The 27,383-nt window shown below is 49.8% G+C and overlaps 1 protein-coding gene and 1 pseudogene across 1 annotated transcript; both read right to left on the bottom strand.

The window, feature by feature from the left end:
* PEF1 (penta-EF-hand domain containing 1) lies at window positions 1–18,468 on the bottom strand. The gene is made up of 5 exons (XM_019979376.2): window positions 18,361–18,468; window positions 7,867–8,176; window positions 3,536–3,691; window positions 2,907–3,050; window positions 1–1,248 (listed from the first exon to the last, which is right to left on the bottom strand). Exons 1-5 carry the CDS (start codon window positions 18,382–18,384, stop codon window positions 1,019–1,021), a joined length of 864 nt encoding a protein of 287 aa, XP_019834935.1. The 5' UTR covers window positions 18,385–18,468; the 3' UTR covers window positions 1–1,018.
* On the bottom strand, window positions 14,533–14,654 carry LOC139179107 (small nucleolar RNA SNORA70; annotated as a pseudogene).
* Window positions 18,469–27,383: the final 8,915 nt, after the last annotated feature.

Below are 27,383 nucleotides of genomic sequence, written 5' to 3'. Positions count from 1 at the left end.
TAAATGCAATGCACTTTAATCATCCTGAAACCATTCCCTCCCCAAACCCCCATCCATGAGAAAACTGTCTTCCACGAGACCAGTCTCTGGTGCCAAAAAGGCTGGGGACCACTGGATATCACATGTACTTAAATATTCGTTGAGTGAAGTGAGTGAGTGACTAAATGGATACACGCATGGACCTTTAACTGGGAAGGTGTGGTGAAAAACATGGAACTCCAGAATTTTATTCTTATATTGAAGCTTACGGTGTCACTGAACTTTTTGGCCCCAAATGAAAAAAAAAAAAAAACCACTACAAATAAAAAAGCATTGGCAGTGGGAGGTGGCAACTTGTTCCCTGGGGACTGAAGCCAAGCAGAAGACGCAGGCAAGTGAGGGGTCTGAGCTGCAGAGGGGTCGCCTGGCCAAAGGTGCCCAGAGAGCAGACGGCCCAAGCTCCCTGAGCAGGGACAACCCCTGGGCAGCTAGAAGTCAACCACATATGGCCTCGTGGGGGTGGAATCCAAGCCACTGGTCCCATGGGCAGATCTCTCACCCCTACCCCGGTCAGGTTCTGCTTTGGAGAAATGGGGTCGGTTTGACAAGACAGCACAGGCAAGGGAATGCAGGCACTAATGGGAAGAAGCTGATGAATACTTACCACTGGCGTCAGGGCACAGAAGGAAAAGCTAGAGGCTGGAGCCAGCCAACTGGGCACTAACTCCACAGCTGTGACTTGCATGTCTTGCAACTGGCGCAAGGATGTGCCATTTAAATGCTCAGGGATATAAGGACATTCAACTTCCAGTCCTCTCCTCAGTCAGGCCCCTACCTGTGTGGCCTCAGCCAAGGCCCCCACTACTTGGTGGCCATGACACAGACTCCCAGCACTCTTTGCGAACACTGCTGCATCATGCAAGGGAGAATTCTTTTTCTAGAAGGGGCAGGAAAGGAAGAGAGGCCCACATGCTTCTCCCACCCCAGGAGCCAGGAAACGTTGTCGCCTGGCGCGCTCCCCACTCTGCAGATGGGCTGGTCATAGCATCCGAGAGGCTGTCATGGTGACGAAGTCCTCGAAGCTGAGCCGAACGCTGCCCTGCACAGCTGTGTCCTTCTCCCGGAAGGCCTCGGTCAGCACCTGCAGCTGGGTGCAGACCTGGATGAAGCGATCCAGCTGCATGGCGGGATTGGCGGAGCGCGGGCAGTAGCGGGAGACCAGGAGCTGGGTGAACTGGGGGCTCAGGTTGTAGCCCATCTGGGACAGAGCTGGAGAGGAGGGGCACACAGAGCAGACACAAAAACCTGCCGTGAGCACTGCCATCCATCAGCCCCACAGAGCACAGCAGTTCAGGGGCCTCGAGGGGACCGGCACCAAGGTGAAAACGGGACAGACGCCCGAGATGGCAGGAGCACAGCAGGAGCTCTGGGTGCTCCCCTGAGCTGGAAGGCCCCCATCGCTTGCTCTCAATGTCTCTACTGTGTTTAGCTAAGGGCCCGAAGGGGCCCAGAGTGACACCAGTCTGTACATGCTCATCTCTGACTTGTCTGTATTACAGACGGAAGCCTGAGCCCCCCTGCTTCAAGCCGACAGACATCAGAGGCAGCTCAGCTGAGGCTATGAGGGCCTGCTCTGGAGTTAAGACAGCCCCTCTGCAAGTAGTTTATTAACTTTGCTAATCCTCTGTCTTACCATCTCTAAAATAGGGATAATACTTACCTTGTAGGTTCTAGTAAGGATTAAAGGAGGTGATCATGCAAAGGACTTGGCATACTGCTTGGTACATAATAAACACTCAGAGTAAGTGTTATTTGTTAAAAGTAATAAAATCATCCCATCTCCCCCAGGTGGGGCTGCAGGGCAGTTCCCAGGTCGCAGCCTCCACACTGCTCCCCACGTCCCCCCATCCCAGCTGGGGTGCTCCCTTCCTCCTCTCCGTATAATCTACCCGCTCAGGCTACTATCTCGGCTCCCCTTTTGCCATGTGGCCCTTGGGCAAGTTTCCTAGACTAAGCCTCAGTTTGCTCATCTGTAAAAGGGTAATAATAAGAGATCCTTCATCTAAGGGTGGGGAATAAGAAACAGTACCTATCACATGCAGAGACAGAATGATGTAACACAGGAGAAAAACTTACTCCAGTGCCTGCCCCTTAGCAAAGACTCAGTAAGTACTAGCTTTCCTGTGATGATATCACCCTTACAAATATCCATCACCAGATCATCACCTGGCAACAGGGTAGGTGCTCAAGACAAATCTCCTCCTTTCTCTTCCACCAGGGCACTCCCCTCTCCCCCTGCCTCCAAGCTCCTCGGTCTGAGTGAAATCCATGGCCAGGGCGATGGGCTGGGTTCTCTGGGGAACGCTTTCTCCCTCTCAGCCAGCAAAGCTCCCTGTCCAGTTCCCATCAACCACACTAACCAACTGTCCTCTAGAGTCAGACCTGGAACCAGACCTGGAGCTGTGACCTCATCATCTTACCCAACTACGTTTAGAGTACTCTGGGAAGGAAACTGCCTTCCAGCAGAGCCAGCAACAGAAGCCATCTTTCTGAGCCCCTCTACAGGGCTCTTTTCATTCTGCATGCTAGAAACTCAAGAGGAAAGAGCCACACAAGCCACACATACCAGACTTACAGTGCCCTGGGCTGCTGAGTTTCCATCCCCAAGGCTCCCTGCCGGCTGGATCTGTCTGACCCAGGAATTTCATTGTCAGAATCCAGCCCTGCTCATGTCCTTGCCCGGGATTTGGCTCACTGTCCAGCCAGGTCACAGACGGGGTGGGGAGGGGGCCTGTGCTGAGGGCAGCGTTTTGGAGTGCAGTTGGACATGAGGTGGTCAGAAGGCAGAGAGCACCCCCTGCTCTGTCCTAGGGAGTAAAGAGAAAGGTCCGCTGTGCCTGTGCACCGAGTCCCCGCCAGGCTCTCACCTTGCTGCAGCTCTGTGTAGCTAATGGAGCCCGAGCAGTCCCGGTCATACTGCTGGAAGAGGTTCTTCCACTGCTGGATGAACTTCCACAGGGCGGAGAAACCGTAGACGTCGATGCGGCCTGACTTGGTCTTGTCAAACATGTCTTGGGGGGAAATGGAAAGAAGGCTTCAAGACTAAGGGCCCAGGGTCCTCAGGTACCACTCAGGCAGCCTGTCCCCCCAGGCTGGGGTAGGAGACTCCACAGAACCACAGGCCCGAGGCCCAGATGCCAGCACCCAAGATGCACCTTCATCAAGCGCTGTACCAGCCCCATCCCTGCCAGAACTGCATCGTCTCCACAGGCTTGGGGGCTGACCCCCTCCCTGCCATCACCCACCAGGACAAGTAGTCCCATCCTGCAGAACGAGAAACCGAGATGGCCTATGACTCAGCCATGTCTAGAACTTGAGAAAAGATCTAAGGAAAAGAGCTCTCAGTTTAAGGGATATCTCATCGTGAACCCAGTTTCCTGCTTGAAATCTTCCCTGGCTGAAACAATTCTCCTCAGAATGGCCTTCCATTTGCCTCCCGTCAGACAGGAGGTGGCTCGACCCCAGCTTGAGCCCATGGGGAAGGGCTAGGACTCACTTATCATCATAAGGCACGTCTCGTCATTGAACGAGGACCAGTTGGAGTTGACCAGGGCCTGCTTCAGCTCCTTGATGGAGATGTAGCCACTGTGATCAGAGTCCACTGACTGGAACCAGGAGTAAGCCTCGGGATCCACATTGGGAGGGACGCCACCTGCAGGAAGGGGTGCCAACCAGGACAGTCAGATGCAGGACTCAAGACCAATCCGCAGAAATGCTGGGAAGGGCCAGCCTCGGCACCTCCCTGGCTACAGGTTTTCCCTTCTCTGAAAGCCTTACAGGTCTGTCTGCCCCCTCCCTGTCTTCCATCAAGACAACATCCTTCCTCTAATGGAAGAGGACCTTCTGTGTAAATGCATTGAATTCTACTCCACAAATCCTTCTGGCTTTTCCTATAGTGCTCCAGCCACTCTTCTATTTGATTTTAAGTTTCTAAGAAACAGGGACTCATCTGTCAGATTAAGAATCTTCTGAGAAGGTGGACCCAAAACTGTTTGCTGAGCACCTAACATGCATGGCCCAGAGACAAGCATCTTGAGCATCAGGCAGCAGGGAGTTCTCTGTGGTGGGAACCAGGTCTGGTCCATCTCTGACTGCCCTGGCACCATGAGGGCAGGTGTATCCTATCTGGACCTACCAGAGTGTGGGTGGCCGCTGTTCCTCCCTCCCCATGGCCTCCAGAGGTCCTCTTCTGTGAACCTCCCCGAGGACATCTCCGACACCTCATCCCACACATCCGAAGAGCAGCCCAAAGCTGGCAGTTCCACACACAGCTATCAACTCTTCCCTGTTCCTACTGCACCTGCCCTGATTCAGACCCCTCTCACTTGACTGTGAAACCGAATCCCCCATACGGCAACTCTCCACCACCCAGCACTTGTAGCTGAGCAACCTTTGTAAAATCCCACTCTGTTCTCACCAGTTTCCCCCTCCTCAACTCAAAACTCCTCCGAGGCACCTCACTGCCTACAATGAAGCCCAGCGCCCCTAAAACAGCATTCCAGTCTCCCCACCACGTGGTCCACCCCGTCTACTTGTCAGTCTGTCTCCCCACCCTGTTGTGCCAGCCTAGCTGCAGTAAGGCCCTTGCTCCTCCCCAGAGCTGCCCAGCCCCTCCGCGGAGCCCTGACACGCTGGGTTCTCTCTGCTTCGCGTCCCCTTCTCCCTCATCTCTTTGCATCCGTTTCCCATCCACACTTCAAAACTCAAAAGAAGATGCTGCTCCTTCCATAAAGCCTTTCTTCTTCCATTCCTGGACGGACCTTCTTCCTCTCTCCTTTGTACCCCTTCACCCTATAGCCCTGATCACTCTTCTGTGTACATGTTTTTCCCAACTTCTTCCAGGTTATACTTGGAGCAGCTTGTGGGCAGGATCCAAGCCTAACTCATCTCTGAATCCCCAGGGGCTCGGCAGGACACAGAAGAGGGAGGTGCTCAGCCCCTGCCAGAGGCGGCTCCTGGTCAAGCCTCAGCTCTCCCGGGTGCGGCCTCGGCTAAGCTCTTAACGTTCTCTGTGTTTCGGTTTCTTATCTGTGAAATGAGGACACAACAGCATCTACTTCATAAGGTTACTGTGACGATATAATGAATCCACGAAAGCCCTTGGATCAGCACCTGGCACCGTCTAAGTCCTGTGTAACTGCTGATTATTAGTGTTGCTGTCGGCGTTCAAACGGCTTTGGGTGTCTGCGAGCTTTGTGCGTATGTCAGAAGATGCAAGAAAGGATCATTCATTTGGAAAGGAGACTGCAGGGTGGGCTGGGGGTGAGGGGAGAGGGTGGCAGATGAAAGCGGAGAAGCACAGAAGACTGTCTTGGGAAAAAGCCAGAGTACTGGTAACCCTGCTGAGTTGACTGGCCCCGAAAAGGGCTCGTTGGCACAAGGCGGTATCAGAGACTGCGCAGAAACCCCCGCCCAGGCCCCAAGGCGAGGCTGGAAGGAAAGATTGGCCTGACTGAGGGACTAGGCTGCCCTCCTCGGGTGGGAAATCCCGACAGGCCCCACCCTCTTTCCTAAAAAAACAGCTGCTGTGCCAGACGCTGAGGAGGCCATAGGCAGGGGCGAAGAGTCTCTGGAACACGCGGTCTCTGCAATCAGCAGAGAAGAGCTCAGCCTCTGGAAGCAAAGAGCTCTGATCCTTACTAGCTTGTGTGACTTTAGAGAAACCATTCCATTCTCTCAGTACTAATTCCTCCGTTTCTAAATTGGACCCACTTCCCAGGGTTTCTCTGATGACTAAGTGACATAATGGCAAAAGAAAATTTTTGCAATGGGCCTGGAATGTGTGCAGTCCAATTTTCACAGAGGAAGGGCTTTTAAAATTGGGTCTGAAAGGGTGACCAAAGAGTTGCAATGGGGAAAAGAAAAGCCATGTGGCAAAGGGACAGAGTGTGTTCAGAGCACTCCACGGGGTCTTGGGTTGGTGGGAGGGAGGGGTAATGGCAGGTGAGGAGCTGGAGAGGCCCTTTGGGAGTCGAGTGCCCCTAGGATCTCCCCTGTGGGCAGTGGGGGCAACGTTAAGGGCCAAACCTCTCTGGCAGAGCACAGTGCTCAACTTTTAGACTCTGGATTCAGCAGGGCTAAGGCAGGCCCTCCAGTGCATGTGATATAAGGATCATGCTTCAAGAAGCACTGCTCCAGGGGTTCACAGGCGGCACTGCGGGGGACAGGATGGTGGTTGGGAGACAGGCAGCTGCAGAGGGTGAGCAGTTAATAGTCTGAAGCACATTTCTCCTCTCCTCTGCAGCCCCAGAAAGTATCTCTGGCCTCAGGCCCTGGAGGAGTGAGCTTCACAGCCAGGGGTTCCATTCCCCTGCTGAGACCTCATGCAGGCTCAGAAACAAAATTTTAGGAGGAAATCCACCAGGAAGCTGCTGAGCTGAAAGCAAATAGCCAGCAGCTCCAGCTCTGACAAGATAAATGCCACTGGCTCCCAGTGTTTAGAGCCCCCAAGGTCCGAGCCTCTCCCTCGGCCACCTGCCGCTCTGTATACTAAGACGCTGCAGTTTCCCTGCAGCACCGCTCCCCGGAGGCCCTTCAGGTGCAGCAGAGTGGCTCAAGGCTGCCTCACTGCCAGAGTGGGCTCCTCGGAACAAGGATGCTGTGAACAGGCTCACTGGATGAGTTTGGGAGGGCGCAGGGGTCTGGGCACTCACCTTTCCTGACAGCCGGTCTGAGACCACTCAGGAGTCTTCACTGAGCCTGAAGCCCCCACCTAAGCTTCTCCACATCCACTGAGTTGCCAAGCCCCCTCCCCAGGCCCCATTTGTCCAGCAGCTCACCTTTACTGCCTCTGCTCTTTATCCTTCCCCATCTCATCTCATCACCCCCCGCCTGTCTTGGCATCCTGCAGTGGGACAGCCCTTGTCACGTCTGCTGTCACAGTAAATGCTCAATACCTCTTTGCTGAGAATGTTCCAGAACAAGCCCTCTAACAGAACACTGTTTAGTAAGCCCCTCCATGTGCCAGACACTGTGCCCAGTGTTTACCTGCAACTTCTCACTTAATCCTTATTAACGATCCTGTGAAGCAGTGATACTTACCCATTTTACAGATGTGGCTACTGAGGCTTAAAGAGATGAAGTAATGTGGTCAGATCAGTAAGTGATCTTATCTCAAAAGCCCAAGCTTTCAGCAATTAGGCTACCGTGCCTTTCTGCATATAAGCAGTCAGCCTCCCTTACACAGAAAAGGGGTTCCTTCCCACAGCAGATGGTACTGCTGTCTCCAATGACTGGCTAATCTACTCCTTCCCCCACTTCTGGCAAGAGCATGGTACATCCTCTCCACTGCCCAGGGGCTGCAGAGCCCCCTCTAATGAGAGAAAGATCCACTCCCATCCTACTGATGTCAGGCTTGAACCAGGGGATGTGATAAACCTGAGTGGAAGAGATATAACGTCCTTCAGAGCAGAAGCTTTAGGAGGCACTGTGCATTCCTCCTAGCTCTCCTGCTCTTTTCGCCTGTCACAGAAACAGCATACCCCAAACGGGGGCTGCGCCTCCAGCCGAGATCCTGGAAAGAAAAGACACGTGGAGCAGAACCTCAGCAGCCAAGCCTGCAGCTGTCGACGTGTAAGCAAGAGTAAATAAGTGTGAGCGAGGAACAGAAATAAACGTTTGTTGCTGTAAGCCAGAGATTTCAGAATTGTTGTCACCACAGCAAAGCTAATTAACAGACTTCTCATTCTGCTAATGCAAGCAAAGCTAGAGACAAGATGCTTAGAAGCCAGAGAGCAGGCTGCCTGTGCATTCACAAGAAGGGCATACAGGGCCTTGGATAACTCGGAACAAGGCTCAAGGCAGCTGGAGTCCAAGACCCCTACTTACCTGGAGGAGGTGGTCCCTGTCCATAAGGTCCGGCACCGAAGGAATTTGGAGGTGGTGTACCATAGGGGCCCCCTGGGGCTGCGCCACCATAGGGTCCTCCTGGAGTTCCAGAAGGGAGCCCCCCAGGGTGGGGGTGTCCATAGGGTCCTCCACCAGCTGGTGGTCCGTAAGGCCCTCCAGGGGCAGGACCTCCTCCATATCCGCCACCAGGGGGTACCCCGCTCCCATACTGCCCTCCACCGTGGGGGGGTCCGGGGTAGTAGCTACCCGGAGGGGCTCCGGGTGCTTGTCCCCCAGCTCCTGGGCAGCCCTGCAAGAAGAGAAGACATCGGTCAGAAGGACAGGGCCAGAAACTAGCCACGGCACGGCAGGCTACAGTTACAAAGCCCTGCCATGGCCTTTCTTTTAACTGATCCTACAGGCTGGGCTGGACTCATGATCCCATGGTTCAGATGGGGAACCTGCAGCGTCCAGAAGACATTCAGCTTACCCAGTCACACTGCCCATGACCTGCAGAGGCAGGGCTGGAAACCTGCTCTCCTGGCTGCCCTGGAAACCTGCCCTTCCCTGCCCACTAAGGGGCTCCACAAGGGCTGGTACCCTGACTGGTTTGCCACTTTATCCCCACCCCCAGGGCAGAATGGATGCTCCGTGAGTATTGACTGTATCAGTGAGCAGGCAAATGAATCAAACTGAATTCAAAATCCACACTCCATGGTACCCCCACCTCTACTTGCAGAATTCCCAGCCAAACGCGATCTCCAGTAATGCCCCTGACCCTCCCAGTCACCAATGGTGCACGGTGCATGGATTCACCCAGAGCACGTCTTCCTTACTGGACTCTAGCTCATGATGCAAAAACATTTCCCCGGACTCACCCACGGCTCTGTGAGACAGGCAGGCAAGACCCTATTCCTAAAGCAATACAGGACAACGGCTAGGAGTGAAAAAGACCAGTTCAAGTTGGGGTTCTGCCATTTCCTAACTGGTCCAATGACTTAGCCTCTCTAAACCTCAATATTCTTTGCTTTTAAAGTGCCGGCCTACCAATTAGTATGAGAATGAAATGAGGCCTATCACGTGAAGAGTTCTGACAGAGACCCTAGTACAAAGCACTCAATACACATTAACTATTAGTATTAGTGCTCCCCTATGGAGAAGGAAACTCAAGTCCAGAAAAATCACACAAAACCGCGTGGAAGGGCTGGGGCCAGAATGCAGGTTTCCTGGCTGCTAAGCCCGGGCCATGGGTACAGTAGAGCCTGCGTGGGAGCACTCCCGCTCTTGTTCGTGTCCCTACGCCACTAGCCAGGGATCCCTGAGACTCAGAGCGTTAGGCTCCATCTCCCTAACAGGCCGGCCAAAGGCCGAGTGGAGGCTGGCCAAAGGCCGAGTGGAGGACAGCCAAAGGCTGAGTGGAGGACAGCCAAGGCCTCGGCAGGTGGGCTGAGGTCAAGGGCACAGAGGGCAACTGGGCCTAGCTCCAAAAATTGAGGATGCTGCCATCCAGACAAGTCCTAGACCAACCGCCAGTGTGAACTTGGACTTTCTCTTTTAATTGTGTTTGATGGCTTCCTGGACACTTACCTTCAAGGCCAAGGCCAAATTCACACTTGATCTAAAGAGGGACTGCCTGCTCAAGGAAGAGAAGCTTCTTGAGGGAGGGTGGGTGGCAGGTCCTTCCCCACTCAGCATCGTGGATGCTCTTCTGCCCTGGAAGCTGCCCAGAGCTCATGGCAAGCCTCCTTCACAGATAATGAAGCCACAGGCCAATCTCAGTTCCATACTCTGCTCCCATCAGCTGACTCCATGACCATGTGCCAGTGGCTTAATCTCTCTAAGCCTGTTCTCTCACAAGCAAAATACATAATAATCCCTTCCTCACTGAATTGTTCCGCAGATTACAAGAAATGTATACAGCTTTTGTTAAATTTTAGCTAAAGAACCTTTGGATAAATACAAATCCAAAAACTCACAAGAGAAAGCTGCTGTGGTTGGAGGTGGCGATTCTGGAGCCTCAATGAAGCAGGCTCGCAAGCCCTCCCTCGCAAGCTTGTGAGTGAGCCCCTGCAGAACCCTCCCAGTGATTCAAAAGGCAGTTTGAAAAGCACTAATACAAGACAAACAGTTCTTACAACAGTGTCTGGCATAAATCATAGTTGCTATTGTTATATTAATTATTATTATTACTATCAGCAAAGCCCTGAACCAGGTAAACTCTGGCGTGGGAGGCGGGGGGGGGTGGCGAGGGGGTGCAGGGGGCGCAGTGCAGTATATAAAGGAGAGGGAAATGTTTGAAGGAGCACGGAAACACTCTCTGTAACATTTAACAAAGCAGCATAAGGAAAGAGCTGTTTAAAACAGACACATGAGCCAGGTGCCATGGGACCAACAAAGAATAAAAGAAGGGGGATTTCCCTAGTGGTCCAGAGCTTTAGAATCTGCCTGCCAATACAAGGGACCCAGCTTCGATCCTTGGTCCTGGAAGATTCCACGTGCCTCAGGGCAACTAAGCCTGTGCAGCACAACTACTGAAGCCCGTGCGTCCTTGAGCTTGTGTTCTGCAAAAGAAGCCGCCTCAGTGGGGAACCTGCGCACCTCAAGGAAGAGTAGCTCCCATTATCCACAACTAGAGAAAGCCCACGTGCAGCTACAAACACCTAGCACAACCAAAAATAAACAGATAAAATTTTTAAAAGATTTCCACTGGAGTTGGAGAGATGCGCAGGGAACCTCTTCAATCCATCCCCTCCAGTTCACAGACAAGAAACTAAGGCCAGGTGAGGGGAAGGGACTGGTTCAAGAAACACTGATGTGGAGGAGCACGAACCTCCTCCAAGAAAGACAAGACCACTCCTTGTTCACACCCTAGCCCAATGACTCCCACTACCTCCTGCGACAGTGCTCTTTCCTTAAGCAATAGGGCACAGGATTCCAGGGTAGGCTAGAAGAGGGGAAAGGACTCTACAGAGGCTGTGCAAACCAAAGAACAGGCTGGACAAGAAGCCAGGGTGTCACTGCTCCCAAGAACTCCTGTGAGCAAAGCCGTAAACTGTTCCTGGCTGAGGACACCTGAGGCATAGTCCTTATAATCAAGCGAGGGCTGTCCCAGCAGGGCTTCTGACCTGGCGCTATCACAATCCAGGGGGCTGATGGCAACTAAACTCTTTCCTTTCTGCCCTGCATTAAAGCCCTCAGGTGTACAGTTTACAAAGCACTTTCACATACACACATAAACACTACTGGCAAAATCCCACCAACAATCCTTTAACAGAAAAAAAGGAAGGTGTTAGAAGGCCTATTTTCAGAAACTGAGGGGGACAACTGTTAAAAGACTTCAAACACTCAGAGCAGTAATGTTGTGTTAGCTTGTGCTAGACAAAACAGGGCCTGGCCTTGCGGAGCACGGGGTAACTGTGATACAATCCAATCAATGACATCAGAAAAATCGACTTAAATGCTATTCAGAGGCATGAGTAGAGGAATTGGTTCCATTTGTCAAACGATAAATAAGCAATCAAAGGAACACATGCAGGCAGGGGCTCAAGGAAGGCTTCCTGGAGGAGGCAGAGTCTGGCGCACAGCAACGCTCCAAAAGGAAACTGGACATCCCAGACAGAAGCGAGAAGAAAGACAAAGGCACAGGCCTGAGGGCGAGCGTGGAGTGGCCAGGGAGCGGGCTAACAGCCAGGGGCAGGGCCAAGAAGGCAGCGTGAACTCAGAAAGGCAGGCTCTTTCCGTGCTCCTCGTCCCAGCACCTGTCCTGCTGCGTTTCGGTAGCTGGTGCGGGGCCGCATCTTAGAAGAATTTCTCTCTGTCACACAACAGTGAGCTCCCTGGGGGCACACACTGGGCCTCATTCATCACAGCACCCCAGTGTCCAGCACAGTGCCTGGCACCCACCAGCAAGCCTCCGTAAAAACGTGAACAAAAGAATATCACTCAGAAGATGTGGAGCTTTATGCCAGGGGAAACGGAATGCCATAGGAGGGTTTCCAACAGGGAAGAAACGTGATCAGAGCCTTGTTTAGAGAACTAAGCAGCAGAGGGTGTGGAGGATGAGCTTGCGGGGGAGGAAGCAGCCAAGGTGCCGGACAAGCAGAACCTGAACCAGACAGCAGGCTCAGAACAGGATGGATTCTGCAGCTATTTCAGAGATAGACTAGACATGACTTGGCAACTAATTAGATTAGGGAAGCGATGGAAGGAGGAGTGAAGAAGGGGAAGTGTTTAGGATGACTCAGGTTTCTAGTCTGCACCATAAGATGAAGAAAGTAAAACCACCAGAATCCAGGCTGACAAAGACGGTTCCCAGGGTCACTGAGTTATTAGTAAAGGTCAGAACCAGAAATGAAACAGGAGTGAGAGTCCTTGACTCCACGTTCTTTTATACTACTCCATGCTACTTGCCAGCCCCTTTAAGAGGTTTTTCCAAGAGCATTTCATGCTGATAATAAACACGAGATTAAAAAAAAAAAAGGAGAAAAAAAAGACAGGAAAAGTTCAGTAACCACGGTTTCCAAAACATTACAGAAAACTAACCCTTTGTTGTTATTATTATTTTTCAGTTGCTAAGTCATGTCCAACTCTTTGTGACCCCACGGACTGCAGTGCACCAGGCCTCCCTGTCCTTCACTGTCCCCTGGAGCTTGCTCAAACTCATGTCCATTGAGTCCTCTGTTGCCCCCTTTTCCTCCTGCCCTCAATCTTTCCCAGCATCAAGGTCTTTTCCAAACTAATCCTATCTCTTTACTGACTGTAAGTAAAATACATTTGATAAGTTTGTATGGGGGCAGGGAGCAATTAACATTTTATTAAGGCTCTCACTGATCCTCTGTCCCATGAGGTAAGGGCTATGATCCCTATTTCACAGATGAGAAAATTAAGGACCAGAAAGTTTAATCACGTGCCTGGGAGGGCACAGCTAGAAATAGTGAAATTTAAAACAGGATCTGCATGACTCCACCCACTCGACCCTCTTCTTTTTTTTTTTTTTTTTTTTAATTTTTTTAAATTAATTTTATTTTATTTTTAAACTTTACATAATTGTATTAGTTTTGCCAAACTAATTAGACCCTCTTCTAAGTAAGTGTTCACGATAAATGGGTGAGAGTCTACCACACGCCAGTGGCAGGGACTGTCCAAAATATATGTGTCAAATATAACAGGTCTCTACAGTGGGCAGGGTTGAAGGGGGAAAGGTTGGATTAGGTGATCTTTCAGAGGCTTCAAGCCCAGAAATCAGGGAGACTCAGAAGAATTTTATCCTGTTTTCACTCCAGCACTTAGACCCAATTCAAGAGCCACAGTATTCTAAGAGACCTCAGAGCCCTTCTGGTCCAACCTTTCAATCAATGATGGAATCTCTGTAGCACCATCTGGAATCTCTGCTTACATTCCTGCAAGTGGTGGGGAGCTCGTACATGCAAAGTCACTTCAGTTGTGTTCGACTCTTCATGACCCTATGGACTGTAACATGCCAGGCTCCTCTGTCCATGCGATTCTCCAGGCAAGGATACTGGAGTGGGTTGCCATGCCCTCCTCCAGGGGATCTTCTCAATCCAGGGATCAAACCCACGTCTCCTGCATCACAGGCAGATTCTTTACCATTGAGTCATCAAAGAAGCCCCAATGGGGAGCTCACCCCCTCTTAAATAACCCACTCAGAAAGTCCTACACTTTGCTTTGGCTTTGAGAGCTCATTCTTCTACCCTGAAGATGCTAGTAAAGCTCAGAGGTGTCAAAGGTTGTCCATGCTGAAGCTGACGAGGAAGAGTCAGCTGTGTTGCAAAGACAAGCCTGTGCTCTGGAGCTACCCCCAGCCTGCTGCAGGAGGCTAGAGCCCATTCTAAGGGGTTAAACAGTCACAAGATTACAGAAGGAGTGGTTTGGGCATTCACCAGCAGAACGTCCTAAAATATTTAAAGGCTAGAAGCCTGCAGCCAATAAACAGCAAGCCAAGAATTGTCCCAAGACTTCAATTACCACCTCTGTGCTGAGACTCTAAAATCTTTCTCTCCAGCTTCATCTCTTGTGAGCTGCAGACCTTCCTATCCAACAGCCTCCTGACGTTCCATCCAAATCTGCTCCTCCCTGTGTGCCCATGGCAGTGAAGGGACATGCTGGTGCACCCCCTGAGGCCTCCTCTTTCTTCTCTGTCCCTCAATTAGGTGCCCAGTTTCCTCACTTCTGCCTCCCAGCTCCATGTTCACCAGGCCACTGTTCTCTCACCTAGATAACTTTTTTTCTGGACAGGAAAGTAGGATTTATTGGTGGGCGTGAATAAGGAGGGGTCAGCGCCAAGGCTCTCATGAATGCAGGGCACATCACCTGTCCAGAGGACCACGATTAGGGATGTATCTGACCCCACAGCCATCTGGGTGAGCCACTTTTCTGCCACTATGTTTTCAAATTTGTCCTCATTAAACTTAAGTAAATGCCCACTTCTTGGGGATGGGGACCTTCTGGTGGCCAGAGAACTTGAACTTGGCCCTGCAGAGAGCTTCAATCACATGCTCCTTGTTCTACGGCTTGGTGCGGATGGACAGTATGACTTGGCCAGTGTACCTGGCCACTCTCCCCTGGCGCTTTCTAAAGGCACTGCACATAACCTGCTTGGAGTCTAGATTAGGGACAGCATGCCAGTCAAGAATGTCCACTGGAAAAGGCTGTCTCCAAGGTCCCTTACGGCAACAGGCTGTATATACCTCAGAGGAGGCTGCTGTTTGCAGCCACGGCACACTGGGCCCCCACAGTGGAAAGAGCACAGTTGGCTTAATCTGCTGCAAATCATCTAGATTACTTCAATAGCTTTGAAACTGGTCTCCCTGCTTCAACCCATCCTGACAGTGCCCCCCGGGAACAGCTTCAAAACACAAATGGGATAAAACTCTTTAGGAGATCCCTCACAAGTCCACCCTCCTCAAAAAGGAACATAAGGCCCTTTAAGATCTAGTCCTTGCTTAGCTTTCTGGTCTCATTTCTTACCATTTCCCCCTCTTCTTCATTTCCCCCTCTTCTTCACTACAACTAGACTGATCTCCTTACATTCTTCCACAATACTGGGCTCTTGCTTCCTGGTCTTTGTGAACACTATTCTCTCCACAGGAATACTTTCTTCATGCAGCCAACTCCTACCGGATATTCGGTTTTTGGCTTAAACGTCATCTCCTTTAAGAAGCCTTCCTTCCCTCAAGACTGAGTTAGGGACCTCTCCTGTGCAGGCCTGATTCTTACTCCCATTTAATACTCATCACGCTGATTCTACAATCTACGTGTCTGAATCACTCTTCCACCTGAGTATTTACTACATGCCAAAACAATGTATCACTCACTTAACGTGGATTATCTCATTTAATTTTTACAGTAACTCTTGAGGTAGGTATGCCTGTGATCCCATTTATAAAAACGGGAATATCAAGCCTCAGACTTTGGTGGGAAATTTCTGCAAGGAAATGGCAGTGGAGGGGTTTCAAGCCAAATCTCTCTGGTCTCAGAGACCAAGCTCTTATGCGCTGAAATCCATTAGGCTGGCTCCCTGACACGACCAAAGGGTACTTGAGTTTTACTTCTCCAACACGCAGTCCATGCTTGAGGACCCCCCAGGCAGGAGGCAGTGGAAAGTTACAGGAATTCTGATTCCTAACAGGAGGCTGGAATCCTCCAGGGCTACATACTGGGTGGAGGACAGGCAGTACTAATTTTTTGGATGCTTTCAAACCCACTTCCTTTCTTGCAACACTGTGGACCAGGAGTTGGATAGGAGGAACAAAGGTATGGTGAGGGAAAAGCATTTCTTCTTCTACTTGAGGCACACTTCTCTCTGTGCTCCTCCTCACTGTCTCACTGAGCATAAGGCCAGGCAGCATGGCATGTAACCGCGATCACAGCAGCAAGGGGGCTCCCGCCACACGCTAGCACACACTGCACGTTAGCAATGCACCAAGTGCCCACAGGCTTCACCATATTTCATCCTCTTTTCAGGCCTATGAAATGTTATTCCTCCCTCTTTACAAGTAAGGAAACTGAGACCCAGAGTCCTTAGATGATTTGTCCAAAGGGGTATAAATATTAAATAGCAGAATTAGGATTCTAGCCCAATTCGCTCTAACCTGGAAGTTCAGGCCCCTAATTTCTATGTCACTGCTTCTAGGATGCATACCAATGATCTCCAAAAGCTTATTAAAATGCAGACGCTTGGGCCTTTTCTGGGTACACAACAGGTCTGAGGTGGAAATCTAAACCGTGCTTTTTTAACAAGCTCCTAGGGGATTCTGATGCAGGCCACCCACCGAGAAACAATGCACCACGGCCATGTTTTCCCAAACTATATTCCTCAGGAATAATACTAGTGTCACCAAAAAATGACCAGACTCAAAACAGGGGAGGGGGAGTTTCCCATGCTTAAGTAAGTTTAAGAAACATGTTGATGTATGGCAAAACCAATACAATATTGTAATTAGCCTCTGCTGCTGCTGCTAAGTCGCTTCAGTCGTGTCCGACCCTGTGCGACCCCATAGACGGAAGCCCACCAGGCTCCCCCGTCCCTGGGATTCTCCAGGCAAGAACACTGGAGTGGGTTGCCATTTCCTTCTCCTATACATGACAGTGAAAAGTGAAAGTGAAGTCACTTAGTTGTGTCCAACTCTTCATGACTCCATGGACTGCAGCCTACCAGGCTCCTCCGTCCATGGGATTTTCCAGGCAAGAGTACTGGAGTGGGGTGCCATTGCCTTCTCCAAATTAGCCTCTAATTAAAATTAAAAAAAAAAAAGAAACACTGCATACTCTGTCCCTCTCTGGCAAATATACAATGTTTATTAACAAATTAAGAATTCTGAGATGCTTTGTGATGAAACACGTACTATATTTAACAGAGTATTTCCCAAACTTATTTATCCATACCCCCTTATTAGCAATACATATTAACATCTCACAAGCCTCACCAAATGGAACCGAGCTTGGTTATACTTCCTCCTAACCTAAGCCCCAGCGGGCCTCTCTTTCCTACCTCTGCTAAGTATGCAACAAAAGTTCTAAGTTCTAGCACAGATGCTCCCTCACTTGCTATGTGCAACCATGGGCAAGCCACTTAACCTCTTTGGGCTCTTTTCGGAGTTATAAGTTGAATCAATTATTCCTGCAAGCCTGCTTACAGTGCCTTCACGATTGAGAATATGGATGTCCAAATACTGTGTACAGGGCTGCACTGCCTAAGAGGGCTCTTGCCACATCTGTCGGTATGTGGTTACACACAGCGCTTAGTAATAGCCCATGTGACCGTTTGCCAATTTTTCCTGCATGGGTTTTATCTCCTAAATTAGTGTGATCTTGGGCAACTCAGGAGCCCTCTCTGAGCTTCAGTTTCCTCCTTTTAAAATGAAGGAACTTGGTACTTCTCAGGTGGCCCACCAGTTAGGACTCTGCACTCCCAACGCAGGGGGTCCAGGTTCCATCCTTGGTCGGGGAACTTGATCCCACATGCGGGAACTAAGACCTGAGGCAGCCAAATAAATGACATTTAAAAGTAAATTAATAAAACGAAGGAACTCTTTTGAGGGCTCTTCCAGCACTGACCTAGGAATCTAGGAAAAATCAAAATACTAAAAGGTAACACCCGTTACACTCTTAGTTGTACCAAAGGTTTTACGAGCATCACTTCATTATTCTTCATAACAGCTCTATGAAATAGACCCTATTATGTGGCCCTATTTTACCGAGGAGGAAACTTTCAACTCAGAAAGGCAAAAGTACCTTGTTTAAGGGCTCTAAACTAAGTGATGGAGCCAAGATGTGAACCTTCCTCCACACCAAACTGCACTTGATCACTCAACCATTCTGTCATCCAACAACGTATTCTGGCCACAGAATCACTTTGCTGTGGCGTTCTTGGCTGGATCAAGGTGCGCTGGGGAAGAGGCATTTGCTGACAGCTCCGGGTTCTGCTGCCTAACGACTTCAAATAAATTCCATGTCTTCTTGGGTTTTACTTTTTCTATGTGTGAAACGAAGGTACTGGACTAAATCAGTGGCCAGACAAGCTCACTTGGGCAGTCTGCTAAAACCACAGATTCTCCTGATTGTTCAGATGCAGTACGTCAGAGGTGTATTTTTATCGACTCCCCCAAAGATACCGACAGAACCAGTGCTCTAAACGTTCTGCTGGCGTTGATGACCCCGCTTGCGGGCCCCAGTGGAGTCCTGGGAGAGTTGTGGGGCCCAGGCCAAGCGCAGTCTGACTCTGGGGTTCAAGAGCCCCAAATCTTCCCATGCACAACGTCAAAGGGGGCGCGACACGACCTCCCAGACGTGCATGCCTACGTGACGTGAGCCAGGAGCGACCGACCATCTCTTTTCCCTTCGCTCCTGCGCAACCTCAAGAAGACAACCTCAGCTTGGGAAAGGCGCGGAGGAGGCGGGGAGAAAGCGAAGCAGGGGGTTTCGGGCAGGACTTAGCGAGGGCCCTAATTGAATTCGCCCGCCCCTCACACTCACCTGCCCGTAAGGATAGCTGGCCATGGCGATTCTGACGTCACACGTCTGCGAGGGGCGGAGCTTCCAGGAGTCAACCCTGCCTTCTCTTGGGCTTGGGGGCGGGCCCTATTCTGATTGGATATATGAGACTGTCCATCCTGGACTCATCGGTCGACGGAACTGACGCTCTAGGGCGGAGGTTTGGTGCCTCCTAGAGAGAGGCCGAAGGAGCTAAGGGTCAGGAGACCGATTCCGGAAAACTTAATTGCTGTGCTGGCGCAGCTCTTCCTCCCTTTCTTGCTCTAGAGTAGGTCCCGGGGCTGGTCGGCCTGGGTATTTAGAGAAACTTGGGTAGGGTGTTGCAGTGGTGGCCATATTTTAACCTGGCAAAAAGGGCGCATGAAAGTGGCGTAGTTGCTGTCCTCAGCCCAGGTTTCCACCAGCGGAAGGCCCAGGCGGTTACCCTGAACCAGGGGAAGGCCCAGGCGGTTACCCTGATAACGGGGTACAGAGGCATCCTGGGAAGGACGGAGGCTAGGGCTAGAAGTACTTCGTTCTAACTTCAGGACACCATATGTCAGTAACTTTGGAGTTGGATCTACGGTATTTGGACAGGAAAATTCCAAGTCATCAGAATGGGAGGGAAATTGGATCGTCTAGGGTCTCTTCGCGGAGAAGGCAATGGCATCCCACTCCAGTACTCTTGCCTGAAAAATCCATGGACGGAGGAGCCTGGTAGGCTGCAGTCCATGGGGTCGCTGGGAGTCGGACACGACTGAGCGACTTCACTTTGACTTTTCACTTTCATGCATTGGAGAAGGAAATGGCAGCCCGCTCCAGTGTTCTTCCCTTGAGAATTCCAGGGACAGAGGAGCCTGGTGGGCTGCCATCTAGGGGGTCGCACAGAGTCGGACACGACTGAAGCGACTTAGCAGCAGCAGCAGCAGCAGCAGCAGCAGCAGCAGCAGCAGCAGGGTCTCTTGGGGCTTTACTTGCACCACCAGACACATCCACAGCTGAGCCTTGTTTCTACTTTGGCCCAGCCTTTCCATTCGTTCAGGCTCTCCTGGTGGCTTAAAGGGTTGAGAATCTGCCTGCAATGCAGGAGACACGGGTTCGACCCCTGGGTAAGGAAATGTCTACCCATTCCAGTATTCTTGCCTGGAGAATCCCATGGACAGAGGAGCCTGGTGGGCTACAGTCCTTAGGGTTGCAAAGAGTCCAATAGGACTGAGCAACACTTGCTTTCATTTCTTCTGGAGTTATTTCTCCTCTCTTCCCCAGTAGGATACTGGACATCTATCTGCCTGGGGGCTTATCTTTCGGTATCCTATCTTTTTGCTTTTTCATACTGTTCATGGAGTTCTTGAGGCAGAAATACTGAAGTGATTGCCATTCCCTTCTCCAGTCGACCATGTTTTGTCAGAACGCTTCACTGTGACCCGTCTGTTTTGGATGGCCCTGCATGGTATGGCTTATAGTTCCATTGAGTTACAAAAGGCTGACTTGTTTCATAAATGGAGAACTAGGTCCAGTGACCTGCCCTAGTTCACTATGGCTTACGGGCAGAGTGTAGCCTAGAACTGGGGTCAGTGGATGCCCCAGGTTTCATCAGGAAAGTGTTGAGGACTGATCCCCAATGTAAGTAAAATCCTGGTTATTAAGAGATGTCAACTACAAATTGGCTCTTGCCAAGAGCTTTTGCCAGTGACTGAACTGCACCAACAAGGGCCCTTGCCTTCTGCCTGTGCTGCTGCAGCTGCTGACCTTCAACACTCCCCAAAGGGAATATGGGGTGGAGAGGGAGGCACTCTGTGCTCCAGGGAAACTGATGAAACGGGTCTTTAGACAGTTAGATATTTTAAGGAACTGATTTTATGATCCCAATCCTTGCATCTCCTCATATCTAGAAAGGCTCTAAATCCCTTGATGGTGACATCATTTCCTCGTGATTAGCAGAAAACCTTATGTGAAGTAAGCTCACAAGTGCACTGAACTCTCCCTTTACCACAATCTTATGTATTGACCTTCCCCCACTGCCTCTTTGGAGCAGTCTTTCAGAGCTATCTGAGGTGCTCTCTCCTAGGCTGCAGTCCTCATTTTGCCCCCAAATAAAACTTGACTCACAAGTCTAAGCATTTTTTTAGTTGACAAAGACCTCACAGTCATGTATTTGCTTCTTTGTGGTTTAGGCTCTCCACTTGTTTGCATGCTTATTTGATTAATTTGTTAGTCCTGTATGGCACAGCTTGTGTCTGATTTTGCTTGCCATTGTATCTCCAGAACCTGTATTTTTAAAAATAATTAATAGTGTTACGAGGTGGTGTCACTTTTGGCCATTGAGCCGTTGTCACCTGCAAATTGGCACTTGTCCTTTATCTCTACAAAGGATCAAATTATGAGCCATTGCTGCTGCTGACCTTCAACATCCCTGAAAGGATTTAAACATGGAAATTTGTAATGAGGCATTCTGTGCTCTGGGGAAAACTGGCAGAATAGGTCTTCAGTTAGTTAGGTATTTTCAGGAGACAATGTTATGAGCCCCATTCTTGCATCGCCTCGTACCTATAAAAGAACTGAAATCCTCCATGGTGACATCTGCCTCTCGTCACTGGCAGACACGTTCTGCGAAATATATGGGCTTGATTACATGTATTCCCCTTTCACCAAAATCACATATATACTGACCTGCCTCCTACCACTTCCAAGCAGTTTCTCAGAAATATCTGAAATGCTTTCTCCCAGACTATTGTCCTCATTTTGCCCCAAATAAAACAACTCACAGCGCTCATGTTTTGCTTCTCATGTTTTGCTTTTTTTTTTCAGTCGACAGCCAGCACTTTCCAAAATCACAGTGCTGATCATGCTCCTAGCCCACTGGAGAACGTACAATGGCTTGTCTTCATCTACATCTACAAAATAAGGTCCAGCCTGTTCATTGCAGCACACTAGACCCTTCACAATTTGACCAGCCTCACCTTTACACCTTATGTCTTACAGCCCCCGTTTGTCTGCTGTCCTGTACTCCTATGTTCAGTTCCACCATTCAGCCCCCTTTCTTTGGAATGGGGAATCTTGATTTTACCACTTTCTAACTCTATGATCTCAGGCAAGTCATTTAATTTCTGAGTCTCAGTTTCCTCTGCTGTCAGAAACGAGTATATAAAGAGATCTGAAATAATGAGTTTATGGCACCTATTCATGCCCAGACTTGTGTTCAGACAAGACTTGTGTTCAGACCACTCCTTTCACCCAACCAGCAGCCCTCCCAAGTCCAGTCCTTCTAAGCTCAGTTTTAGAGACTTCCCTGGTTGTCCAGTAGTTAAGAATCTACCTTCTGATGCAGGAGACACAGGTTCTATCCCTGGTTGGGAAACTAAGGTCCCCCATACCTCGTGGGGTAACTAAGCCAGCATGCAGCGACTACGGAGCCTGCATGCCACAACTGAGACCTGACGCAGTTAATTAAATAAGTAAATTAAAAAACAACAACTCAATTCCAATCCCATCCTTCACGTAACCCTCCCACATCCCCACCAGCTCCAGAGTTACCCATGCTCTTGCCTGCCTCCCTCTGCACTTGGTACTGTCACTGTGCTGTATTCTAGCCTTCCTGCTTCAGAGTTCTCTTTGATAATTTTCCCCAAACTCACTCCTCCCCCTGAAAATCCACCCGGTCTCTCAGGCCTGAAACCGAGAATCACCCTTGTGCGACCTCTGTTTCTCCACACACCCTCCCACTTTCATGTGCTGCAGCTCAAAAGTAGACCAAGTTGGCACATTCACCCTCGTCTGAGACACCATCATCTGTGGCCTGGACCATGACCATAGCTTCCTGATCAGTGTCCCTGCTTTCACTCCTTCCCCCACATTCTGTTTTTCACAGGGCAGCCGGAATAATTGTCTTAAATGTAAATAAGATCATGTCATTCCTGGGCTTAAACTTCTCCAGAGGCTTCCAATAACTCTTACAGGAACATCTGTAACTGTACTCATCCTGATAGCATTTCTGGCCCTCTGTAACCAAGACCCTGCCTGTGTCTTCAGCCCCTCTTCCCACCACTGTGGTCCTCATGTCACTCCCAATTGTCCTGGCCTGGTCTCCACCCCTGGAACGTACCAAGCTCATTCCCACCTCTAGATTTTGGATTAGCAGTTCCTTCTGCCTGGAATGTTCTTCCACTGGCTCTTCACTGGCTAGCTTCTCCTTGCCATCTGGGTCTCAGTTCAAATCTCACTTCTTTGGGTGGTGGGGGTGGGGACATTGACACCAGATCTAAAGTAGCATTGGGGCTTCTCTGGTGGTCCAGTGGTTAAGAATCTGCCTGCCAATGCGGGGGACATGGGTTCGATTCCCAAGTCTGGGAAGATACCACGTGCTGCGGAGAAACTAAGCCCGTGCGCCACAACTGCTGAGCCAGCCCTCCAGAACCCAGGAGCCACAACTACTGAAGCCCACGCGCCTAGAAGCTGTGCTCCGCAACAGAAGCCCCTGCAATGAGAAGCCTGTGCACCCCAGCTGGAGAGTAGCCCCCACTCACTGCAACTAGAGAAAGCCTGCGTACAGCAATGAAGACCCAGCACAGCCAATAGATAAGTCTTTAAAAAAGTAACAGCGCCCCCCCAACACCCATTCTACTCATCTATAATACCGCAATGTCTTATTTTTTCATAACACTTGTCACTACTTGAATTGTCCTCTTTGAAGTTTACACGTATACTGTAGGATTGTCCTTTTCCTTATTCACTCTTCTATCCCTAGTGCCTTGGCTGAGTTCAATGACTATTAATAGTTATCAGTAGTAATAGTATTCTGTAAGGAATGCTTGCTACATGTCAAGCTTTGTGCTAAGTACAATATATTGCCTCAATTTTCATCACAATCCTTTGACATACTGTTACCCTTCTATAATGAGGAGCTGAGGCTAAGAGCAGCTAAGTTACTTCCCAGCTATCAAAAGGAAATGGAGAAGGCAGATTTGAAGCCAGGTCCGCAAACTTAACTCATCGGTACTTAGTAGTTAGTTGGTCTTCTTTCCTTTGTAAATCACCACCGCCCCCTACATGCACAGTCCAAAACAATTAGTGGAGTCGAACTGCAAGATCTCCCAAAGAAGGAAGCCCTGCAGTCTGGGCTGAAGGTGAAGGGAGAGAGAATAGTGACACCTGGCCTGCAAACTGGGGCAGTGTGAGACGCACTAATTTTGTTCCACAAGCATAACAACCTGTTGCACTCCCACCACTTGTCAGGCTGTGTTCTAGGCGCTGAGGATTAAGCTATGAGAATTTCACACCCCAGCTCCCTCTGCCCAGCAAAGGGCTCATAGGAGGACGTTCTTTGGATGTCTGTGCTATCTGGGGGCAAGGGTATCCAAATCATCTCTCAGGCAGTCGGAGACCAGCCAAAGCCAAGTCCAGTGCTGCGCCTCTGCGGACCTGCAGCAGGCCCAGGGGTGTTTATTTTGGAGAGGGCTGGGTAAAATGGAGGTCAGGAGCTTCCAAAGACTGAAAAACAATCAACTCGTTTCCAAAACCTCAGCTACCTGAGGCAGACAGAGGTGGGTGGAGAAGTTCCTGTTTTTGTTTCAGCTTTAGCCAAAGGGGGAAACTTGGATTCCAGCCCTTTTTTGGAGCACAGAGTACTTTCCTGAGTTCATAGGAGCCCCATGATTGACCCATGAGAGGTGAGGCAGAGCTTAGTAATGGAAGGACCATCCATGAAAATATCACCACCCCTAGAGACACATCATTCCCTCTAGGCATCCTGGTTCAACACCAAGCTCCAGTATTGCTTACTGAGAAGGAATACCGATACCCACTTAATTATTATGGAATTAATTCTCTTTGATTCTGACTAGATTCAGTTCCAAAATTTAAATTCCAGTTGCATGCCTTGGAGCAGAGGGTGATTTGTAGCTTTCCACAGAACCAACAGAAAAATGAGAACAGCAGACGTGGCAGTTTGGCCACACACCCCTTTCATTATGAGATCATATGGAAGCTACATTGATACGTTCTCGTCCCATAAGCTATTCAGGACAATGACAAAAAGATTTAGTCTCAGAGGGGGTTAATGGACCACATGTGAAGAGTCTAAACAGATTCTGTTAAATTCGGGTGACAATGGAAAATATTATGACAGAAAAGATTTCAGTTCCAGAAGACATCAGATTTGGGGATTTTTCTCTGCAGAATAAACAGGCAGCAGCCTTTTCTCCCTCTCACTCAAATTTGAGAGGGGTTCTCAAATTAAGGATTCCCTGTTATGCAAAGCTGACTCAACACAGCCTCATATGAAACCCTGGCTTCCCATCGTCTCCCTCCCTCCATCACACTCCACATTCCAACCACACTCCCTGTCTCTCATCACTCAGTGTGCTGCCCCCAGTCATCTCTGGACCTTGGCACACGGCGTTCCCTCTGCCTACATCGATCTCTGTCTAGACAGGGTTAGGTCTCTCAGCTCTGTGCTCCCCTGGTGCCTGGTACTGCCCCATCACCCCATGTTACTGTAGCTGTTTGTTTAACTCTGCTGTCTACCCCCCCCTACACCCCAAGACACTGTGTGGGCGTGGCCCTATCTGTCTAGGTTGCCTCTGAATCCCCAGAGCCTGATACTGCTCCCGGCACAAAATAGAAAGTGGAAATGGACTCATCAATTGCCAATCCGAATGATCTGTGTGTTGCCTTCAAAACCTGAAATAAATAAGCTAAGAAATGAAGACAGGCAGGAATGTGAGCGAGCTCCCTGAAAGAAGGGGAAGGTGCACACCGCTCCTGCCTTTCCCTAAAAGCTTACCCAGCTCTTGCTGCTGCTGCTGTTGCTGCTGCTGCTGCTGCTAAGTCACTTCAGTCGTGTCCAACTCCATGCAACCCCATAGACAGCAGCCCACCAGGCTCCCCCGTCCCTGGGATCCTCCAAGCAAGAACACTGGAGTGGGTTGCCATTTCCTTCTCCAATGCATGAAAGTGAAAAGTCAAAGTGAAGTCACTCAGTGGTGTCTGACTCGTAGCAACCCTATGAACTGCAGCCTACCAGGCTCCTCCGTCCATGGGATTTTCCAGGCAAGAGTACTGGAGTGGGTTGCCAGTGCCTTCACCGTACCCAGCTCCTACTTATGAGCAAAATCCATGATTTTTTTTTTTTGCTGACCACAGTAACAGAAGAGACTATAAAATTCAGCTTCCCATCTGGTTCTTCATGGTCCAAGAAAATACAGCAATTTCCAACTCCAGGGAGACAAGCACTCAAATCATGAAGGCTTAAACCTAGCCTGTTGTAGGATCCCCTGAAGAGTAGTATGATTTGACTCGAGGAGAAAAGAGAAGAAAGCGTCATTTACTCTGTAAGGATCGATTCCCTGGTGGTCCTCAGAGGGGATGGGTTTGATGTTTCCTCATAGCGGTTTCCCCCCTCTGGCCTTCAAAGCCAACCTGCTCAGTTCAACAGCTGGTCCTTGCTTCTCTTTCTTTCTACTCGTGCCAACACGCTTTTTATTGTGAAGCTCATCATCAGTTAGTGCTTCACAGATTGGGTTGAAAAGAAGCTGGCCTTCTGATGGGAGCACTTTAACATCTGTCCTTGTCCACTGTCAAAAACTGGCTGCTACTTCCATGCGAAGAGGATGAGTTTGCTTTTTCATGTTTTATGTTGAAATTAGGGTTAACTGAGAATTGCTGGTGAGAGATCAAATAAGAACTGGCTCCTCCTTTATCTAAAAGTATCATGTGAGACACTTGGCAGCCTCAAGAGTTTGCCTTATTTCATTTCTCTTGTCACTGGCACACCTTTCTGCTCCCGGCAGGAAAAAAAATAGGTCAAAGGTTCTGAAAAGCTCTTGGCATTTGGGGCTCGACAGGGGAAGAGCATTTTCAAAACCGTGCTGGAAATGCCAGCTCTGGAGAGGTTTGACAGCCAGTTTGAAAGCTTCAGGCAGTTTGGATAAGCATCTGGACTTCAGGTACATTTCTCAGCCTGCTCTGTGATCCCTTTGAAGTTTATCCAACTTGAATAAACCGTCCAGAAAGCTGGAGCCAGTAAAAAGGCTTTCTCTGGAAGTCCCCCTGGATGTGCCCTATCGCTTTCTCACAAGGTAGGCATCCCATCAGGATCAAGAGATCTGAAAAGCAGAAAAGGAAGAAGTCTGAGATAGAATGTTTCTATAATATTCATCTTTCTTTTTTTCTTCTTCTTCTGAGCCTTTTTACAAATGGAGAAGGAGGCAGCAGATGGATCACCAGAGTCCCAGTGGACTTGGAGGCCCATGAACTCAGATCTTATTGTGGCGTCCCGTGATCCCTTTGCACTGATGTAACCTCTTTCTGAAGGCCTAGGGCTAAAGATGTACAGAAAAATCACTCCACGTGCTAGATTAACAAAGAATAACAGAAGGATGCCGTGTGGAGTCCAAGAGGGCGGGTGAGAGGGTCCTCCATCGGTACAGGAAGGAATTTTCATGTCATTTCCCGGAGAAGCACTCCCTGCTTCCCTGGGCCCAGGGCTGCCACCTTATCTTTCCTCCTGTTCGCACAGACTTTTCTAATCATGGAATTACTGGAGCGGCAAGAAGAGAGTGTGCTTGCTTGGAAGAGCTGTCAGGCAGATAGATGAATGTACCTTAGCACCAAGTGGCAATTCTCAAGGTGCATCCTGGATGGAGCTTTGGGTCACACCCCAGAGGGTGGGTGGGGGTACCAGACACCCATCTCTTTTAAGGAAGAAAATAGGGAGTGGCCTCTATGAGCTGGAAAGAGGTCTTCAAACTGCTTTTGGTTCATTCATGAGAAGGGGTTGAGCAATGCCCTCTCTCTGACTTGGAGAAGTGTGCCATGAAGGATAGAACATGTGGTTCAGAGGACCAAAGGATGACTCAGAAGTATCGGAGAGGAGAGCTGAGCTGGGGACCCTCTCTACAGCAGCATTCCACAGCTTTACTGGTTGACCACAGGCAATGAAGGAGATGCCCCCTTTTGATCCTGGGACCGAATGGTAAGAAGAAGATGACAGAGATGCAGCTGCAGCCCCAGAGAAACCCCAGCGGCAC

Source organism: Bos indicus, chromosome 2, assembly GCF_029378745.1.
Source record: "Bos indicus isolate NIAB-ARS_2022 breed Sahiwal x Tharparkar chromosome 2, NIAB-ARS_B.indTharparkar_mat_pri_1.0, whole genome shotgun sequence".
Lineage (NCBI taxonomy): Eukaryota > Metazoa > Chordata > Mammalia > Artiodactyla > Bovidae > Bos > Bos indicus.
Note: the sequence above shows the minus strand (reverse complement) of the source record. Positions and strands in the feature narration are given on the sequence as shown.